Source organism: Plectropomus leopardus, chromosome 22, assembly GCF_026936395.1.
Source record: "Plectropomus leopardus strain MGB_pleo_1.0 chromosome 22, ASM2693639v1, whole genome shotgun sequence".
In the NCBI taxonomy this organism is placed as follows: Eukaryota; Metazoa; Chordata; class Actinopteri; order Perciformes; family Serranidae; genus Plectropomus; species Plectropomus leopardus.
Window position 1 is genome coordinate 26989388 of NC_142197.1, and position 19424 is coordinate 27008811.

The 19424-nt window shown below is 39.3% G+C and overlaps 1 protein-coding gene across 1 annotated transcript; it reads right to left on the reverse strand.

Annotated features, from left to right (window-relative positions):
- Positions 1-280: 280 nt before the first annotated feature.
- LOC148185949 (G2/M phase-specific E3 ubiquitin-protein ligase-like) lies at positions 281-2524 on the reverse strand. Its single transcript, XM_088072893.1, has 5 exons — positions 2365-2524; positions 1599-1780; positions 1339-1511; positions 634-848; positions 281-534 (listed from the first exon to the last, which is right to left on the reverse strand). The coding sequence occupies exons 1-5, from the start codon at positions 2522-2524 to the stop codon at positions 281-283; spliced, it is 984 nt and encodes a 327-aa protein (XP_087929019.1).
- Between the last annotated feature and the right edge of the window lie 16900 nt (positions 2525-19424).

Sequence of the window (19424 nt, forward strand, 5' to 3'; positions counted from 1 at the left end):
TATTTTCTAAATCAAAGTCCCCAATGTCTTTGAAATTATTGTAAATGTGCCAAAAAGTGGCCGTCTATTATGTGTTGGCCTAAACTATGATGTAACTGTGAGGTAGCAAGTAATGTTAAGTGGTACACAACTGTACACAACAGTATTAAAAACTTCACTAAAAGCAAATAAAAACCGTTAATCAATGAATATACTCAAAGTCATATCAATCAGCCCCAAAAAGAAATGGTCTCAGCAAATTTTCAACCGACCATACAAGGGAAAACAGGGTTCAGCATTATCACTCTCGACCAAAACCCTGAGTATTTTCTAATGCATAGTCCATACTGTCTTTGAACTTAGTGTATGTGTCGCAAAGTGGCAGCTTCAGACAGTTGATGCATGTGTTGGCCATAGGCAAACAGCGCCCTGAGCTTACAGACTGGTCATGTAGGAAATCAATTGTTGGTTGAGGAGAGAAGCCAATTGGTGGGACGATGCTTGCACCAGTTGCAAAGGCTAAGACATCGCTTAGCTTTGAGGCTCCGGCCTCCTCTAATACATGGAAAAAAACAACAAAGAACAATGTCAATGTACAGAAAATATCACACTATATTGTCATGAGAAAGAGCCATATGCAACACCAATATTTACCCTCAACATCCAGCAAGTAATCTCTCCAAAATGGCACAACACGTTCCTCTGCCATTCTCTTGTTGCTTCCTGCAACAGACAGTCTAATTTGGAAGAGCTGATCCATGGAGCTGGCTGTGAGTGGAGGTGGTTGATGGCACAGCAAGGGTCTAAAACTCTCCGGGTACATCCTCATGGCGTCCAGGACACCAAGGGTTTTCAGTCCCTCTTTAAATCTGCAAAGATTAAAAGATGACACAACAAAATAAATCCTTCAAAATACTAATTCAAAATGCCATCAGAGGTTAAATGACATCTAGGCTGCTAAAAGATTTGAAATATTTAAATTTACATTTCATCAGTCTGTCAGAATCTGAAATAATTCTGTTTATATCTGGTAAATACATTTTAAAGTATAGTTTGGTCAAATATGTACAATGTTTGTTTTTGTTTTTTTTACAAGAGCTAACAGAATATTCTTCTTAAAATGCTGTTCTATGTGCACCTCTATGATGAGAATGTAATGAAAATAATATAGGGCAGTGTACTCTACAGAAAATAAGGAGTTGCTAACTGCATGAGTCGTTTGAAACCTTCTCCAATTTGATTTAAATGAAAAGTGTTCAGTTCAATGTTATGTTGCATGTATGTCCTTGCATTTAGAGATGAAACTGTTTTAAAAACCACCATCTTTATAATAAAAACTTTCTGAATTGCGTTACAAACCTTTCAAATGCCCCAGAGACTCTGTGGACCACCTGGAACATGACAATATCTTGAACCAACAGATCTCTGTCTTCAATGCATTTTAATGGCCTGAGACACCCAGCATTTGCCAGATAATCTTGCAGTGGTTCCGTGGCACGCATCAGATCCTCAAAAGATGTACTTTCAGACACCTAAAAGCAGCACACAATATAAAGACAGAAAAAATGAGCCACAGCATAGCAGAACACAATGTGTATTTATTCACTATATATTCTGACCTTTTTTACTTTCTCGTAGAGGTCCGCATCAGCAATGTCCTCCAGAATAGGGTTTATTGTGGAACTGCCACCAACCAGATGAGAGTACAGCGCTGGTGTAATGAATCCTGGTGGAGGACCGCCATGTACCAGGCTTATAGCAATGGCCTGCCCAGCAATAAAATATCGATCCTCTCTTAAAGCTAGAACAAACATGGCATAGAGGGAGACCATCGATAAAAATATATGGTACAAACTTACAGAAAAAAAATATGTTCAGTAAAAGCTGTGTGACATCCAGTAGGTGGCGGTACAGGACAAGAAATGACTGACACTTCACAAAAAAGAGTTTCTAGTCACTTCCACAGCAGAACTACCCAGAACCTTTAGTTCCTGCACCCTCTCTACCCCAAACTACAGGGTTTCCTGTGTTGTCTGTGTTTGCACCATAGGAACATGTTAGTGAGGTTTGTGAAACATTTTAAAAAGTGCAATGAGGTCTGAGCTGAAAGTATGTGGAACTAGTAGTAGTAGACAAGTTTGAAGATCATTCCAATGGGACAAAAATGAAATGAAAATGAAATTTAAATATTGCCAAAAGATATAAAGAGTATTAAAAAGTTAAACACAAATAATAATGTGCAGTAGAAGCTACTTATAATAATTAGTAGACGGAGTAATTAGACTGCAAAAAATGGCATAAGATGTGAGCATAATAATGAAAGAAGATTCAAAGAACAATAAGCATGCAGAGTTCCCAAAATACATATGTGTTTTTATCATGTACCTGTGCTGTCCAATGCTAGGTTCAATCTCCCTGCCCTCCCCTCAAACATTGGTGACACTGCAAGGGCTTCCATAAGCAACCGCAGGAATTCCCTTCTCGGGCCACCAAGGTCCACAGCCTCTTCACTCAGTCCCAAGTCATCAGAGAACTTGATATTCATCTGATACTTGGGATTGTAGGACAGCCTCTTGAACCCCCGAAGAGCACCATCCAGCACTGAGGACCTGTTGATGTTGAATCTGCATCTCTGGTTGGCATCAATTTGAGATGCAAGACTGAGGAGGACTTCTTGTGCTGATTCTGTGTTTGTTTGTTCAGATACCCTGTTGAGTAAAATAAAGAAGAAATATCAAGCAAGTGTTACAATTATCTAGTTTTCTGCATAAAATGTGATAAAACAATCAAAGTTGTTTTTTTTAAAACATAGCCACTGGATCTTCAGTGTTAGTAGAATGTAACACTGGCTAACTATACAATTTATCAGAACAGAAAGTACTCTTTGATGTAAAAATTATTTATTATGTAGAATGAAAAAGACTGAGATCAATGATCATTGATCAGGTCTTGCCCTCGTCAAAAACAAGCTGTCAAAGGCATGGTTATCTAGATATAATAACAACTACAAATTTGCATCTCTTAACCATCTGAATCTTCTAGCTTCTAGCCTAAATGTTTATGAAGAAACTAATTGAACAATATTTGATTCATGGGCTACATACGCTTCACTCTGAAGACTAGCCATTATAGCCTGGTTAAGATCCTCATCATCAGAAGAGAGGTCTGAGGTTGAACCCATGATGGACAGGTAGGCAGCATAGTGGTCAGTCCTCCCTGCACCACCACAAGCACTAGGTGGTTCAGCTTCAGTCGCAATGTCACTCAATGCTTGTGGTGCAGAGAGCAGTGTCGCTGTCGCGGCGGTGTCACTGGATGCATGTTGGGTGGCAGGAGGCTGAGTTGAAATTTGGTTTCCCCTGGACCGTGTACACATATAGCCTCCAACTTGGAAGTTGTTGGATGCTACTGTGGTGTTAATCTCCACACAGTCATCTGAATCTGTGCTGTCAAACTAAAACAACAAAAAATACAAAATGTTGGAATTATTCTCAAAAATGACAGATGTATGCTATCTGGATTCATTTTAAATCCCTTACCTGAAATGGAAGATCCCTTCCTGGCCGTATGTACAACCCCTTTGCTTTAAAGACTTTATGGATAAGTCCCAGTTCAACACTGGGAAAATAATAAAAGAAGAATTAGGAAAAATAGAAAGAAATAGGAGTCAATTACAAGGCCAGTTTCAATCCACGATGTATCCAAAATTCAAATAATATAATACCTGACATCCTCAGGAATTTTGTTTTGGAATGCCTCTCGAATCTCTGCAATGACTGTCCTGTTGTCCCACGTTTTCATAATCTCAAAGGCGCTTAGAATAAAGCCATTCTCATGAAGTTTTCTTTTTATTTTGTGTTTACAAACTTCATCCCATGCAGAATGGGGTAGCAGGATGACATCTTTGTTGAAACTGGGATGGTGCTGGGTGTTAGGCCTGAAAGGAAAAAAGGAAGAGTGCACTGTAATTGCATGTTGTCAGTAAGACGATGTTTTTCTTTTTTGTACATATTAAGTTGGTGAATAATTTCACCTTAATATGGGTAAGCTTATGTTTCACTTTGAGATGATTGCCTGGAAGTGGAGCAATTCTAAAGTCTGGAATACACTTTTTGTAAACGTTCTTGTTTAATGCCAACTCACACTGTATGAGTAAATCAGCCATGATGTGAGGCACAAGTGTAGCAGTTGTGAAATGGCTGCATGGTGTTGTCATCCTTCAGCCTATAAGCCTATAAGCAACACAAGCTACAAAAGTCATGATTTCTGTGCTCACACTGTACGGTCCGATCCTCGGGTACGACCTGAGTGCTTACACTGGCATTAAACAGGAACATTTGCAAAAGTGTACACTGTATACCAGGCTTTAGAATTGCTCCACTTCCAGACAATCATCTCAAAGTGAAACATGAGCTTACCCATATTAATATGAAATTATTCACCCACTTAGCCTAACATGTGCAAGAAAGTCAGCAGAACAAATGTACAATGGATTTTTTACAGGATAGGCAATGTGTCTCATAAATCCAAAAGGAATGAAGAAACAAGCAATCCATAGGCTACATGAAAAAGATGTCTGGTTTACTTAAGTCGAGCCAGGTTTTCAATCATACTGAAAGACTGAGGTACAATTTTACATCTTTTTTTTCTCAAAACAACCTGAGCTTTAAGAACATGCATGCTGTGGTGTCATGAATGTTATTAAGTGTTATATAATTGTTCTTTTAGGGCTTGAAGATTAGGGGAAAGATAATCAAGGCTCTAACTATGATATAAAATAGGCTATATTATTTACATTATTTGCAAAAATGTCCCACTAGCCTGGTATGTCTGGCATGAAAACAGGCTGTGTTTGCAGTGAGGCAGAGAGCCACAGTACAACTCTGACATTCACATGAGATTCACAGACAATTTTGTGAATGTTTTCTGTAGTAAACACAGGTTCTCCTTCATCTCAGGCCCATTTAGTGGCCTCAACTTGCATAAAATGCATAGGCTAGCCTACATGGTAATTTACGCATTCGGCTATTTATTAGGATTTGCGGTAGATTTGGGGGAGATTTCTGAATAGTGGTGATCACAGGGCGCTTGACAGGGCGACTGTTTGCTCGCATTTGCGAGCTGATAATTTCCAGTGCGAATAGAAAACTCATTCCGACAGCAGCGGAAAATGAGAGCGATATAGCCTACCGTAATTCTTTTTTTAATGAAAGCGGGACACTTCAGCCGCTTTGTTTACATTGAAGCCGAGCAATCAAGCCGTAGGATCGGGTGTAATCATAAATCCACCACTCCGCTGATTGATTTTTAACCACTGAATTCCGCAGGACCGGGAGGAGGTTTACCACAGCGGACCAGGCTTGCACAGTTGCCCTTGTGTTATAGGCTAGTCTACTAGCTAAAAGTTTTAGTGGCAGCAAAAACATTGCTGATCTGTACAAGACCTAGACAACAGACCCACGTGAACCCCCTTTAATGTTATTAAGCATTCCATAAGACTCAATTAATCCACTAATTGAAATGACCTTACCTTCTCCTTGACCTGCTGGAAGCCCATCTGCCAAAGTGCTGTTGTGTTTGAAATCGAGGTTGATTTGCCTGGTAGCTATTAGCTTGAGAGGATCCGCTCTGCCCTGATACACCTGATGCTCCAGGTCTGAAGAGCCGCCGCATTTCCTCATCGACCGCGCTACCTGAGGGCTGTTGATTACGGTTCAAAATTTCCGACATTGTGGTTATCACATCAGAACGGGTTAAAATGTTATTTAAAAGTCCAATTGCCTCATTAACACGTTCCCGGTCGACCATTTTCACATGTTAGCATCCATGCAAACTGGTCATCTTAGGAGGAGGGACATTGTCCTTGAGCTCCCGCTGGAGAGACACATCTGGTACCTACACCCGTGATGAGCCAATCAGAAACTGGAAATTCAAGTTGCCTTCCGTTTCAATCAAACTCTCACACACATACTACTATACTTGCACACATCACATATTATTCTCTCATACATTCACTATCATGTTGTTCCATCCATAATAGTAGCCTATGATGTAGTATGATGGTAAATGTGTGTGACAATAGTAGTAAGTGTGTGTGACTATACTAGTGTTTGTGAGAGAGTATGATGGTAAGTGTGTGTGACAATAGTAGTAAGTGTGTGTGACTATACTAGTGCATGTGAGAGAGTATGATAGTATGTGTGCGTAACTATACTAGTGTTTGTAAGAGAGTATGATGGTAAGTGTGTGTGACAATAGTAGTAAGTGTGTGTGACTATACTAGTGCATGTGAGAGAGTATGATAGTATGTGTGCGTAACTATACTAGTGTTTGTAAGAGAGTATGATGGTAAGTGTGTGTGACAATAGTAGTAAGTGTGTGTGACTATACTACTGCATGTGAGAGAGTATGATAGTATGTGTGCGTAACTATACTAGTGTTTGTAAGAGAGTATGATGTAACATGTGAGAGCAAATATGAATTGTTTCCTAAACGGCCTCTCATATTTCTCCGCAGCCAGTCTCTTTCTGTTGTGTCAGGTGTCACGACTTTTCTTTTCGGCATGTCTGTAAATGTTACAAGAGCTGGTTTGACAGACTGTTTACCATGCTGTGGAAAGTCGAGGCTATGCCCGCAAAAAACACAAGAGAAAAGAAAAAAAAAGAAGGCAATGCCCGCTACAAACCATTTGATCCTTTTTTGACCCCTCAGAGCGTTGATTTGCTAGGAGTAGGGTAAAATATCAGGATACGCCAATCAAAGGCAGCGGAGGGCGGGTCCTGTCCATCATGCCCATCCAAAGTGCCCATCATGCCTGGCAGCTATCAACGCGAGACCTTGGCACGGTCACGCGAGGGTGTGTCATTTTGTTTTGAACGCAAGGCGGCAGCAGGTCTGACGGGTTGGTTGGCGGTTGATGCTCTCTCTGCATATCATTGCCCATGCGGATACAATGGAGACAATTGAGCCTCCTGTTAGTGGTAAGTAAAATTACGTATATGAAGGAGTTAGCTTACATTGGATTTTAGGTTTATGTAGCATTTTTTAAAGTGATAGTTAGCTTAATGCTAAAGGGTACACATGAAAACAAGTGAGAAATGTGGTTATTCTCAGTTTTCCTCAGCAGAATTGTGCATATGAAATTGCACTTGCCTAACAGATAACCTGTAAAAATGATTTAAAAAAAAAAAAAAAAGATGGTTAGCATTTATACTGCATGTCTATTGGTCATATTGTTCAGCTGAGAAATGATAGGTTTTTCACTTCAGAACACGACAGGAAATTTGCAGTGGTGCAGTGGAGTGAAGGGGAGGATTCTGGGAAGCTCAGTGAAGTAAAGACTGACAATATACGGGGGTATGACGATTCCAAGATGGACCAGCATGGGTATCCCATTTCCACCTACTCAGCCGTCATTGAATGGCGCCATGGGAAGAAACAGCGTGGAGGGTGGCCCCACTACCGGGGCACTGTTATTTTTGTCAGTGGTAAGTAAATGCCGCTATGGTTCAACGTGAAGATTGTCCTCTCTACATAACTTGAAAACAGGTGACTAAAGTTAGACAGGGAAAATGTTTACCTGTCTGAATTTGTGTGCTTACTTTCCTTGCCAGGTGGGTAAATGTTTTGCAGGATACATGATGATTAATTACAGTATTATTGGTGGGAAAGTCATGTCAAAATATGAGCCCTATTTAAATGAGCCAACTATTGATTTAAAAAGTTACGCATATTATTTAAAACAGTTTTGTCACCATTTTATCATGTGTAAGTTACTGCTCTACAAAATGTTTATCTACATAACCCCCCTCGTCTCCAAGTGAATGCATGAACGACACTATAACACAGTAATCTCATGATGTTAATGTCTGCAGTGTTTCTGCACAAATAACTTGACACAAATTGGAACATAAACCCCTGTCTGAGATTTTTTTTATAGCTGTTTTAGTACATAAAGTTTATTAAACATTAACCAAAGTTTCATATGGATTGGGAATATATATGTAGTAAAATAGTAATTAGTATTTTTTGCAAAGCCGACTGTGTGAACCACAGCTCTACACAACACATATGCCCAACATGCCCATCATGCATGTTTGTTTGACACTGACAATGTCATAACATAACATGGTGATACAAAAACTGCTCACAAGTATTAAGCAGTTTGTCATTAAGTCTGTTTGTTTGTATTCTTTCTTCTTTTGTTCTCTAGCTACTCGTTATGAGGCAACCCGTAAACTTAACTACTGCTGAAGGAAAATGAACCTGCAGAACTGACCAAGAGGGTATCAGTCCGTCCTCAAAAATATCAGGATGATTCAGATGACTCGGATCCAGATGAGACTCAGATTCTTACTCAGCCATTGCAAGTCAAGGTGACATCTATTTGCTTTTAACTTTTTTGAGGTCACCATATTTTTCGGTGGTGTCATGTAAATAGAATGTCAGATCTTCTTTTCTCTCTCTCTCTCTCTCTCTCTCTCTCTCTCTCTCTGTATACCATGAAGTCAAAGGCTCTCCCAAGGAAAGACCCTGCAGAGGAATTCCTGGCAATGTACAGTGATTCACCGCCTTCAGTCATTCATCGTGCTAAAAGTCTGACAAAGACAGTGGCTGAATTAAACCAGGAGATCCAAGATCTGAAAAAAGAGAATGGTAATTTGAGGGAGTTGCTTGTCCAAGGTATCACTTCTTATCACTTTAACAATTAGACAACCAAAACACCTTAGCCATACTTTATATTGTACTAAATAATGATGTACCATTTTTGTTTGTCATCTTCTGTGTATAGATGTGCCTGAACTCCTAAAGACCATGAAGAATGTGATTGATTTGGCTGAAACTGCTAAGAGATCCAGTTTGGAGCTGAGCACACCACCACTGCCCCCCCAAAGTTCTCTGCTGTCCAGGCCCGGTTCATCATCTGCAGATTCACTGGCGTCACCATCCAGCTCCACATCAGAATTTGTTATTCCATCAACAAGGGACTCCCAGTCGTCCAATTGATTTTTAAAGAATAAAGAAATCTACTTCATCATCTACTGCTTCTCAGATGTACACAAATGAGTATGGATGATCTCATTTTTGTTTTAATGTCTTAAATCAATTATATTTAAACCCTAAATACTCACTATGTCTCCTTGTTTAAACAGGTGGAGATCCATCCTGGGACTGGAGTCATGATAGAGAAACTGGCGTGGGCCTACGCAGTTAATGCAAATTCAGCCACAGTATTTGTGAGGCATCTGCTGACTGCAGTCTTCCCAATGGAGATACTGCTAGTGAGCAATCTTCGTGGGGGGAAACGACGCAGAGGAGATGCTCGTCTACCTCTGGACAAAACTAAACTGGATGCCATCTACAGTAAGTTTTCAACCTGGTATGTGTTTTGGCAATAGTCCATGCTTAAATTTTTACTGATTTCATACACCATACCAGCATTCTACAGTGTCAGACTTAAGTGTCAGTTGTGTTAAATTCTGAGACACATGGAGAACATACAATATCTACCCAACATTACATTAATATAATGTAATGATGCTTTTTTTAATTGGTTACTTTCAGATTAATAATTGTACTGTTATTCTTTTCCATTTTCCCCTATCGTGTTCATAGGTGCAATGCTTGAGAGGTGGCCTGGGACCCAGCCCTCCAGCATTGGCAGCACAATCAATGCCAAGATCACAGAGCTCCGTGCCAAAAGTAAAAGTGTTTCTGTTACGACACCCCCTTAAAATACTGTTCACAACACCACAAACATGATCCACCTGGTAGTAAGTGTTACTGTTAGAGTGTCACATTTTTAGCCAGGTTTTACCTGTTAGAGGGAAATTGTGGGCAGGTTTTTATCCCTTACTAGTTTTGCCCATGTTGATGTTCATTGTAATATCAGTTCACTGCAAATAAATTCCATCAAGTTAAAAGTTTGTCTAACAGCCATTTTTTTAGCATTACAGATATTGAAAGATTGCATTTATAGACTGCAGTTATGTAGCTGGGGTGGTAGAAAGTAGTATTGCAGTAGTAAAGGGAAAAAATAAGTTTTGTCACTTTCATATGTGAGTCACATGTTTCTTATGATGGAAATATATATGAAGTTTTATGAAATCATTCATAAAAAAGCAATTTTTATAATATATTGCAAATTTCATAGGCTGACATTTAAGAATTCTTATACAAAAAATATAAGGAAAACATAGTTTACCAAGGCATTACATTCCCATAGCATACAAAAAATCTATATGTTATGATATATATTCCTATATCTTTTTATACAGATTTTTATTAGATGCCATTTAATAAACTTATATAAAATGTATAAAGACAGCATAGTTCACCTGCAAAAAATATTCACTTTTCATACAGAAAGCCTACATATAGTGGCATTTATTCATATATATAAAGTATATGTCTTTAAACAGACCTAGTAAAAAAACTGCAAAAATTATATGAAACATGTATGAAAAACATACGTTGACATGTGCTTTCCTTATGTTCTACATATATAGTTTTCACATGATTCTTATATAATTCTTTTTATTATCTTGTATGAAAAGAATGCAAAAGTGGCCACTTTCAGGAGTAAATCATATACTATACATGAAACATATAATACATGAAACATAAAATGAAGGCGTTGGATTTTTTTTATAAGTTTCTTCTATTTCTTTTCCGTATGGCGGTCAACTTGTTTTGCAGGTCCTTGTTATGTTGTTTTTTTCCCGCTTGGCCAAATGATGGAATTTGAATGTCGGGCAAAGGCTGAAGGAGGCTTTCATAGTTTCTGCAAATCATGCTGTCTTGTGCTTGACTTGTTGGTCTAGGGTTATGATTCTGGCTTTAGGTGTGAAAGGTCCTGGGTTCATCTCCTGGAACAGCCCAAGGCACGGTTTTCTGGAAACTGCTTGTTGAGTAAAAAAAAGTGCAGAAACAAATGGACTCTTCTGGATTTTGATGTTGTGTGTCTCAGAGTTATATGGTTGAACTCTCAGAGAAAGCTCAACAGGAACAGCCGGTAGATGGGAGCTGAACAGATGCAGAACAATGCAGTTGAAGAGCTGTGCACTCAAACATTGCCATTGAAGTTCACAACCTCATAAAATCATGATATATATATATATATATATATATATATATATATATATATATATATATATATATATATATATATATATATATATATATATATATATATATATATATATATATATATATATATATATACATATGTGTATATATATATATATTTATTGTCAGGGTCAACAGGTCCTCCTGGTGTTCTTTTGTTTTCTGTCTGCAAATAGTGGAAATTGTATGTCAGGTGCAGATTGAAGGGGGCTCTTGTTAACATGGAATAGAATGCTATGTTTTTTACCTTGCTCGTTGATCTAGGGGTATAGTTCTCACTACACAGCCAACTAAACCGGCAGGGACTGAACAATGCCTGGACCAGTTGGTTTTTTTTGGAGCCTGGCAAGAAATCTGGAGAAAAGCATGTTTTCCGAAGGGAACGACCAAACAGGGTACAGCAAGCTAATTGATGATTCAAATGTATGTTAGACAATATTTTCTGTAGGACGAGAGGGCACTGTTTGGAGAGGATGAAGTTTACACACACCAGTCAGCAGTTTTGCATCGATGGGCCCACACAATCTTATTTGCACATACTGAGAATATCAGAACAGTAACAGGGAATTTATCACAATGGACTGAAGGACTTCTACAACATTGTCCCCATCTCAAGTGCAGTGCATAAAAACAACAGGTCATCTCTTCTTTCCTCCACCATGTCCTTGCTTCTCTTTCTTTGCCTTGTCGTGCTGTCGCAAACCCAGTTCAACCCCACGCCATAAGTGAGATCATGGAATTCAAGAGGGCGTAGAACTGGGGTGGCTATGGCTCAGAGGTAGAGTGGGTCATCCTCGAATCAGAAGGTCAGCAGGTCAATGCCCAGCTCCTCCTCCCTGGGCAACATATCGAAGTATCCTATGGCAAGATACTGAATCCCTAATTGCTCTGATGCCACGTCATCAGACTGTAGAGGGAAAAGGAAGGCTGAAGGCAGATGGAGTATTATGGGCCGTTTTGGACAAATAAGCATGAAGGTAGGTAAGAAGTTTCTTGTCATTCTCTGCTGTGTCTGTGCTGATTATTTGGATAGTGGCAATAATGTATTTATTGCAATGTATGCTGTTATGTTTATTAATATTTTATTTGTGTCTATATATTTTTGGTGTATGATTAATGATTAATACGTATTGCCCTATTTGTGAAGACAGTGTTGTTTAGGTTTGTTTAATACTAAAAGCTAGCACCCTGGCAGTCCAGTATGCCCCAATGTGTTCTGTGACTTTTTTTCTGTGATTTGCATTGGCAGGCTGTGGCAGGCTGTGACAATCAGTGGCATCCTGCTGTGGCAGCTCCTGGCATCTCGTGACAACTAGTGCCACCATGCCGCATACTAGTGGTACTGGCTCGGCAGGAAGGACACGCGCCCATCCACCCACTGTCAGTGAGGGCAGGAACAAATTTGCTGTCTGCACGACAGGTCAACTGCTGTAAATCAGTTTCAGCGTGATTGTTTACCAAGCACGTTATCATTGTTTTTAATTTTTGTATTTATTCCATGAAGTACCCCCCCACCCTCCGTAATCCATTAAAAGGAACAAAGCGCACTGTAGTGAAACTTAGATAGGTCGACAGATATTCATGCCAATCAGTTACATGATGTAAAATTTACTCAGTTTTAATATTCTGAGATATCAAGAAATAAATACATGTCGGCTACTTGAATACTCTACATGGAAATATCAACTAAAAAATAGAACAAAAAAATCGGTTGCATGTGTGCACGTCTTTGGAGCCATTTTGGATTCTTTAGTTTATGCTTTTGAGTTTTAACACATGCAGCACCATTTTATTGGGACAATTTTATTTTTGCCTGGGTCAAGTCAATAATGAAAAGTTGGTGTAGCAAGACACCACAGCGTGGCTGTAGCTGCCACAGTGTGCCAAAGCGTGCCTGTAGCTGCCACAGTGTGCCACAGCGTGCCTGTAGCTGCCACCAGATGCCACAGCGTGGCTGTAGCTGCCACATTGTGCTAGGATGAGTCTCAGGGTGCCAATATTTTGTTGGTTAGGTTGTGAAAAAGATTGTTGTGTAAGTATATGTTTTTACAGTGTTTAGAAATTTAGGAGAGTATCTCCATTTCCTTTTACCCTTTGAAAACACAGAACACATGTTGTTTTTTTTATGAGTAATCCCACTGTAAACCATACCAGTTTGCAATTAGATCTTTCTTACACAGTAGTTGATAGTGCAAGATCATGGATCATGCTAGTCAGCTCCACTGTTTTCTGCACAGAAATTACTAAAGGTGAGCCAAATCTTCCTGACATTTCCTTTGTTCTTGTATTTCTGGATACATGTTAGCAAGTTGGCCCCATTGTGCCTGTACCAGTTTAATATAAAGCTGGCACACCCAGCCAAATCCTAGGAAATATGGTTTAGTAGCAGATTTAAAAAAAAAAAAAACTTCATATAGCCTGCTTTAATATTTCACAATTATTACATTCCAAAAACATTTTACTCTTCCTTTAATGAGCTGCGCAGTTGAGCGGTTGTTCTGTGACTGCATCTGCTCATTGACTAAACAGTTTTTCCAGTTTATCCATTTTTTTCATCTGAAAAGAAGCTGACAGAGACTTCCAGTTGTAATGAAATTATTTCATTATTTAAGACCAAGCCCCACTGCCTTGCACTGTGATGCACTAATATGTAGCCCTACGCATTCCAGTAGTGAAACAGAGAGCAATAAATTCAGAGACAGCACTGAAGATTCATTTTTTAAGGGAAACAGCCAATAACTATAGGTTGAAGAAGAATTTTTCTTTACATAAATATATCTTGTGAATTTTGGAAAGCATTTAATCCGTATCTTCTCAATAAATTATTGATTGTTTCTCTTTTCAGTTGGTAACTTGGAAGATGGAACGAACAGGATTTAGATTGGCTTACATGAAGTTTTCCTGGTTTTTAAATACATTGAAAAAAAATATATATATAAAGAGAGAGAGATAGGAGAGATAACTATGAGCTGTAGATCAACCTATTTTCGTTGTCACTGAATCACCTTGCAACTTTATTAAATTGTTATTTTTTGGTTGCATTTGCCTCCCTTTCAGATCTTTCTATCTCCCCCCTCTCTATTTTCATGCTTAAATTGTAAGTTTAAAAAAACAGTATTTATTGTATGTATTGGATCTGCATTTGAGCAAATCTGGCAACAGGGGTGGTGACAGGCGGTCAAGGGGTCCCTTGACACCATTTGACTGACAAATGCCCATCGTTACAGTTAGTCGCTCGCGCTTAGGCAAACGTTCTGAAATATCCGTTATTTACATGTAAGTATAACATTTTCGAGAGAGGACAGTCTCAGAACCCATTCTGCCCACTGTTAATCACCTTTTGACACCATTGTCATCGGACCAATGGCAGGTAAGATAATTAATTTCCATGGACTTTCTGTTGAAGTAGTAGTAGTAGTTGAGAAGTTGTCTTTATTGTCTTATGGTGGACCTGGAAGGGCATTTTATCAAACTGGACATCTTTGATAGGTTAAAGAATACAATTTCGGTGACATTTAATTTTGTTAGGGTCTATGCATAAGCCTACCTGTAGGAGTTTTACACAGAACAACGGTGGTTAAATATACTGTGAACATTGGGGCCTTAAGGCCTTCCTCAGAAGAGTTCAACGCTATGTGTCAACATTTAAAATAACAACTGCGCCACTTTGACAATTTGTCTGCTTGGTTTTATATGATTTTCAAGAAAAGCGATAATGAGTTTGGACATTCAGGGTAACTAGTTTGTTTATTGCAAAGTTAAGTAGGACTAAATATCCACTGGTAAAAATATATCTCTTTAAATATATGGCGCTCAGAACATAATTTTGGTTTTCAGTTATCCCTCCTGGGTGCATATAATAATTTATAACACTAACTTTTACCAAATAAATAAGTGCATGTGAAGATTTTAAAGTAGATATTTTTGTCACATGTAATTAAATGCAATTATCACTTTTTGGAAAAGGGATGTGGATAACACTGACATGACACCATCACAATTATGAAACCAATCATATACTTAGAAGGGTCATAGAGAATTTACATGATTTAGCTCATGAAGTTTCATTCAGTGGGCTATGACATTTTAATGGAGGTAACGTTTAAGTGTAATCGACCAAATTAATCTTAATGGCAGTAATAAATACTCAAAGTTTTCTTTGTGTTGATGTTGAGTGTCAGGTCATGGTTAAGATGGTGTCATGTCAGTCTTATGCACATCCCTTCAAATAAAATGTTACAGTGTAAGGTTTGTGGTTGCACAATAATGTACAAAGTGCAGGATCTTCTCCGTAATCTGTGTTCAAAGTTCACCTAATATTTTTTTCTAAACAAAATTTCTTTTGCAGATTCACACCAGGTCTTCAGTTCAGCCCAGTGTGTTCTGCAATTTGTGGGGCAGCAGTGTATATTTTGCTCTCTGTCGGTAGGGGCTTCCTCTACACATGTGCATCAAAAACATCTCAGAGATGCTGTGTATTTTGTTGATGGAGATACGGGTAGGCCATCTTCATTTCAAAACAGTTAATATTGTTGTCTTTCTTGAGAACTGAAGTCAATCTTTAACTCACTATCAGTTCTCATTTTAACAAATTTTCTCTTACAGAAAAATTTGTGGTAGCATGTTACTGTCAGGAATCAAAGCAACTTCAAAGAAGCCACTATCCTGTCCATCATGCAACTTCAGAGTATTTACCCGAACTGTGACCTTCAGGAAACATCTCCAAGATATTCACGGTTAGTATGAATAACTGTCAAAGAAAATGGATTGGATTTTGTGTGTTTGTGTGTGTGTGTGTGTACAATGGCTCTGGAATTATGAATAAGCCAAACTAAAAAAAATGAATAGTATTAATATTCACGATAATAATGATAATAACAATGATGATGATTGCATATTGCAGTGTTTCTGATGTAAAATAAGAAAGTGACACATTCACCTTAACACAAACCTTAATTGTGTCGCACCACATATAACCCCATCACAGTCAGCCCATCATTTACATAAACTAATCTCAAACATGAAAGGAAAAGCATTTATAAATACATCACATAAATATAGCTATCAGTCATGATAGCTGTGGCGCAGTGTTATTATGCTATATCCATAGACTGGTTTAAATGTTGTGGTATTGTCACTGGACTTAATTTAAACCCCAGTGTCTGTATGTTACCAGTGTTTCAATATAATGGAAATAATCAAAATAACAAATATTTTCATTTTGTACTGAAAGAGTAAAATTTTTAAAAGTTTTATTTATTATGTCAATCACACACAGATAAAAGTGAGACAAATGTATTTAGATGAAATATGAGCAAGTAACTGAAGTGTAATTTTCACCTTAGCACAAGGGGCTGTAGAGAAAAGGCTGAGGCAGGCCACAGTATTGAAGTTATTGGGCAGTTATCTCCGTTTTTCTATTGATATTACATTTTCTCATTTTTATTTTTTGCATTAAATATAAATGTTGCATCTTAAACATTAGTTGTAGTAGCAGATATTGTGGTATGGACACTAAAACAAGAAACACAACATGATTTAATGTGTTAGTAAAAGAGAATATGATATTAGGGTCAGGGCTAAGTAAATACAACAGACTACAATAAAAAAAAAAAAATCCAATTTGAAAAGCAGTTAAATTGTCGGTCTGCGTCTCTGTACATAATAACCCATTATGATAGTTATGTAACAATGGGCAAACACACTTAAATGTGTGAATAAGAGAAAATAATCACTTATTCTTTTATCACTTGCAGGTACTGCATCATCCAAGAAAAGAGGTAACTTTCATATGTAATCAACACATTTAGACTTAGACTTAGACTTAGACACGTTTATTTATCCCACTTGTGGGAAATTAACTTGTCACAGCAGCCGTGTGTACAGAAAAAAATATATAAAAATATCAATATATACAAAATATAAAATATAAAATATACAAGCGTGCAAAAGTAGGCATGTATCAAAGAAGAAGAAAAAATGTACAGGTTTTAAATACAAAAGTCAAAGATATACCAGGAAAAAAAAAATCAAAGATATACAGATTAAACAAGATGCAGGTAAGAATGTGGGAGAATGAGGGAGCACTGTTGTTGTGTTGTAATAAATAGTAATAAGGATAAGGGTAATTAGGCAAAAAAGTGACATGTGCAGAGATGCAACTGGCAGAAACTTTTGATTGTAGTGAGTCCAGGTTATTGTTGGCTCAGGCTGGTGTTGTATAGCCTGATGGCCGATGGAAGGAAGGACCTGCGGTAGCGTTCCTTCCTGCAGTGTGGGTACCGCATTCTGCTGCTGAAGGAGCTGCACAGGTCTCCCACAGTCTCATGAAGGGGGTGAGAGGGGTTGTTCATGATGGATGTCAGCTTGGCCAACATCCTCCTCTCACCCACCTCCTCGATGGAGTCCAGGGGACAGTCCAAGACTGAGCTGGCCCTCCTGACCAGCTTGTTCAGCCTCTTTCTGTCCCGCTCTGTGCTTCCACTGCCCCAGCAGACCACAGCATAGGACATGGCTGATGCCACCACCGAGTCATAAAATGTCCTTAACAGAGTCCTGCTCACACCGAAGGACCTCAGTCTCCTCAACAGGTGGAGATGACTCTGGCCCTTCCTGTACAGGACATCTGTATTGTGTGCCCAGTCCAGTTTGTTGTTGAGGTGAACACCCAGGTACCTGTACTTCTCCACGATCTCAATGTCCAGGCCCTGGATGTTCACCGGTGCAGGCTGAGGTGGTTTCCTCCTGAAGTCAATCACCACCTCCTTTGTCTTGCTGGCGTTGATGCTCAGGTGGTTCCGTTCGCACCAGCAGACAAAGGAGGTGATGACCTCCCTGTACTCCAGCTCGTCCCCCTCTGACACACATCCAACGATGGCTGTGTCATCGGAGTACTTCTGGATGTGGCAGCTGTCAGTATTGTGGGTGAAGTCTGATGTGTACAGTGTAAACAGGAACGGGGAGAGCACTGTACCCTGTGGAGCCCCCGTGCTGCAGACTACCACATCAGACACACAGTCGCCGAGCCTCACGTACTGCGGTCTGTTGGTGAGGTAGTCGATGGTCCATGCAGCCAGGTGATGGTTGACCCCGGTCCCCTCCAGCTTTCCCCTGAGCAGGGCAGGCTGGATGGTGTTGAAAGCACTGGAGAAGTCAAAGAACATGACTCTCACAGTGCTCCCGGGGCCCTCCAGGTGCGAAAGTGACCGGTGCAGCAGGTAGATGACGGCGTCGTCCACACCGATGCCCGGCCTGTACGCAAACTGCAGGGGGTCCCTCGCGCTGCTCACCAGGTGCCGGAGGTGGGTGAGAACAATCCTCTCCATGGTCTTCATCAGGTGAGAGGTTAAAGCCTTGTCATTAATGTAAAAAATTGAAAATACCACATTGGCATAACTACTTTAGAATGACAGGCATTATCAGGATCATTATCTTGTTTACCAGTATGTTGTGTGGATTTTACCTTTGTCTACCTTTGATATTTATTTAGTATTTAAAATGCCAGTTCTACATTGGAACCAAACATGTTCCTGACAAAATGCTGCTGTTTGTTGTGGCATCACATTTAGCTCACTGTTTTAAATCCCACAATCAATCAAATTTGTTCTATCGACAATATTTTCCTTTTTTTAACAGCTACCAAAATGGATGACACACAGACAGCAGTTGATACACAACAAGCAAAGGCCTCAAGGAAGGATGGAGACATTCCCTGCAGCTATTGAAGCTCTAAGTTTTCATCACATTCAAACCTAAGACGCCATATTAGGGACAAAAATAAACTTCCCACTACACCGATGATGTGCATTAACCCCACAGATGGTATTTATGTCACATCACAACATGACTCTGGTCCTCAGTTTCCGATTCATATCACCAAGTCCACTAGTACACAACTGCTGGATTGTGAAGTGCCTTTGTGCCGTAAATTTATGGACAAAGCCAAAGCCTCTGGTAATCCTGGGAAAGAGTGTATACAACTAGAAAGTACAAAATATGCTGCTCCATATGTCTCCCCAGCATCCTTAAAAAATGATGCACTACAGGAGACGTTAGGCAAGGGACTCATCTCAACAGACTGGAGCAAGCACTCTCAGGATCTTCAAACATCAGCCATCAAGAATGGAGTTGAAAGTGTATACCTTATATCGCATGGAGATGCCAGCTTTTCGAAAAGATGGCTGTTTTTTTCTGTTTTCACTGACCAGATTGACAGTTGGTGCCGTTTTAGGTGAGTTATGGTCAGCTTTGACCATGTGTGGGGTAAATGGCATTGCCCTTGTCCAAAAACAGGACAATCACGCCGCTGTGTCCACCGC

Bases quoted from the DNA above. Each gene is read 5' to 3' on its own strand.
- LOC148185949 (XM_088072893.1), bottom strand. From the start codon at position 2,524: ATGAATATCAAGTTCTCTGATGACTTGGGACTGAGTGAAGAGGCTGTG. The intron at 1,781-2,364 runs GTACATGATAAA...TGTTTGTTCTAG, and splicing joins CCTAGCATTGGACAGCACAG to CTTTAAGAGAGGATCGATAT. The intron at 535-633 runs GTAAATATTGGT...TCCATGTATTAG, and splicing joins TTACTTGCTGGATGTTGAGG to AGGAGGCCGGAGCCTCAAAG.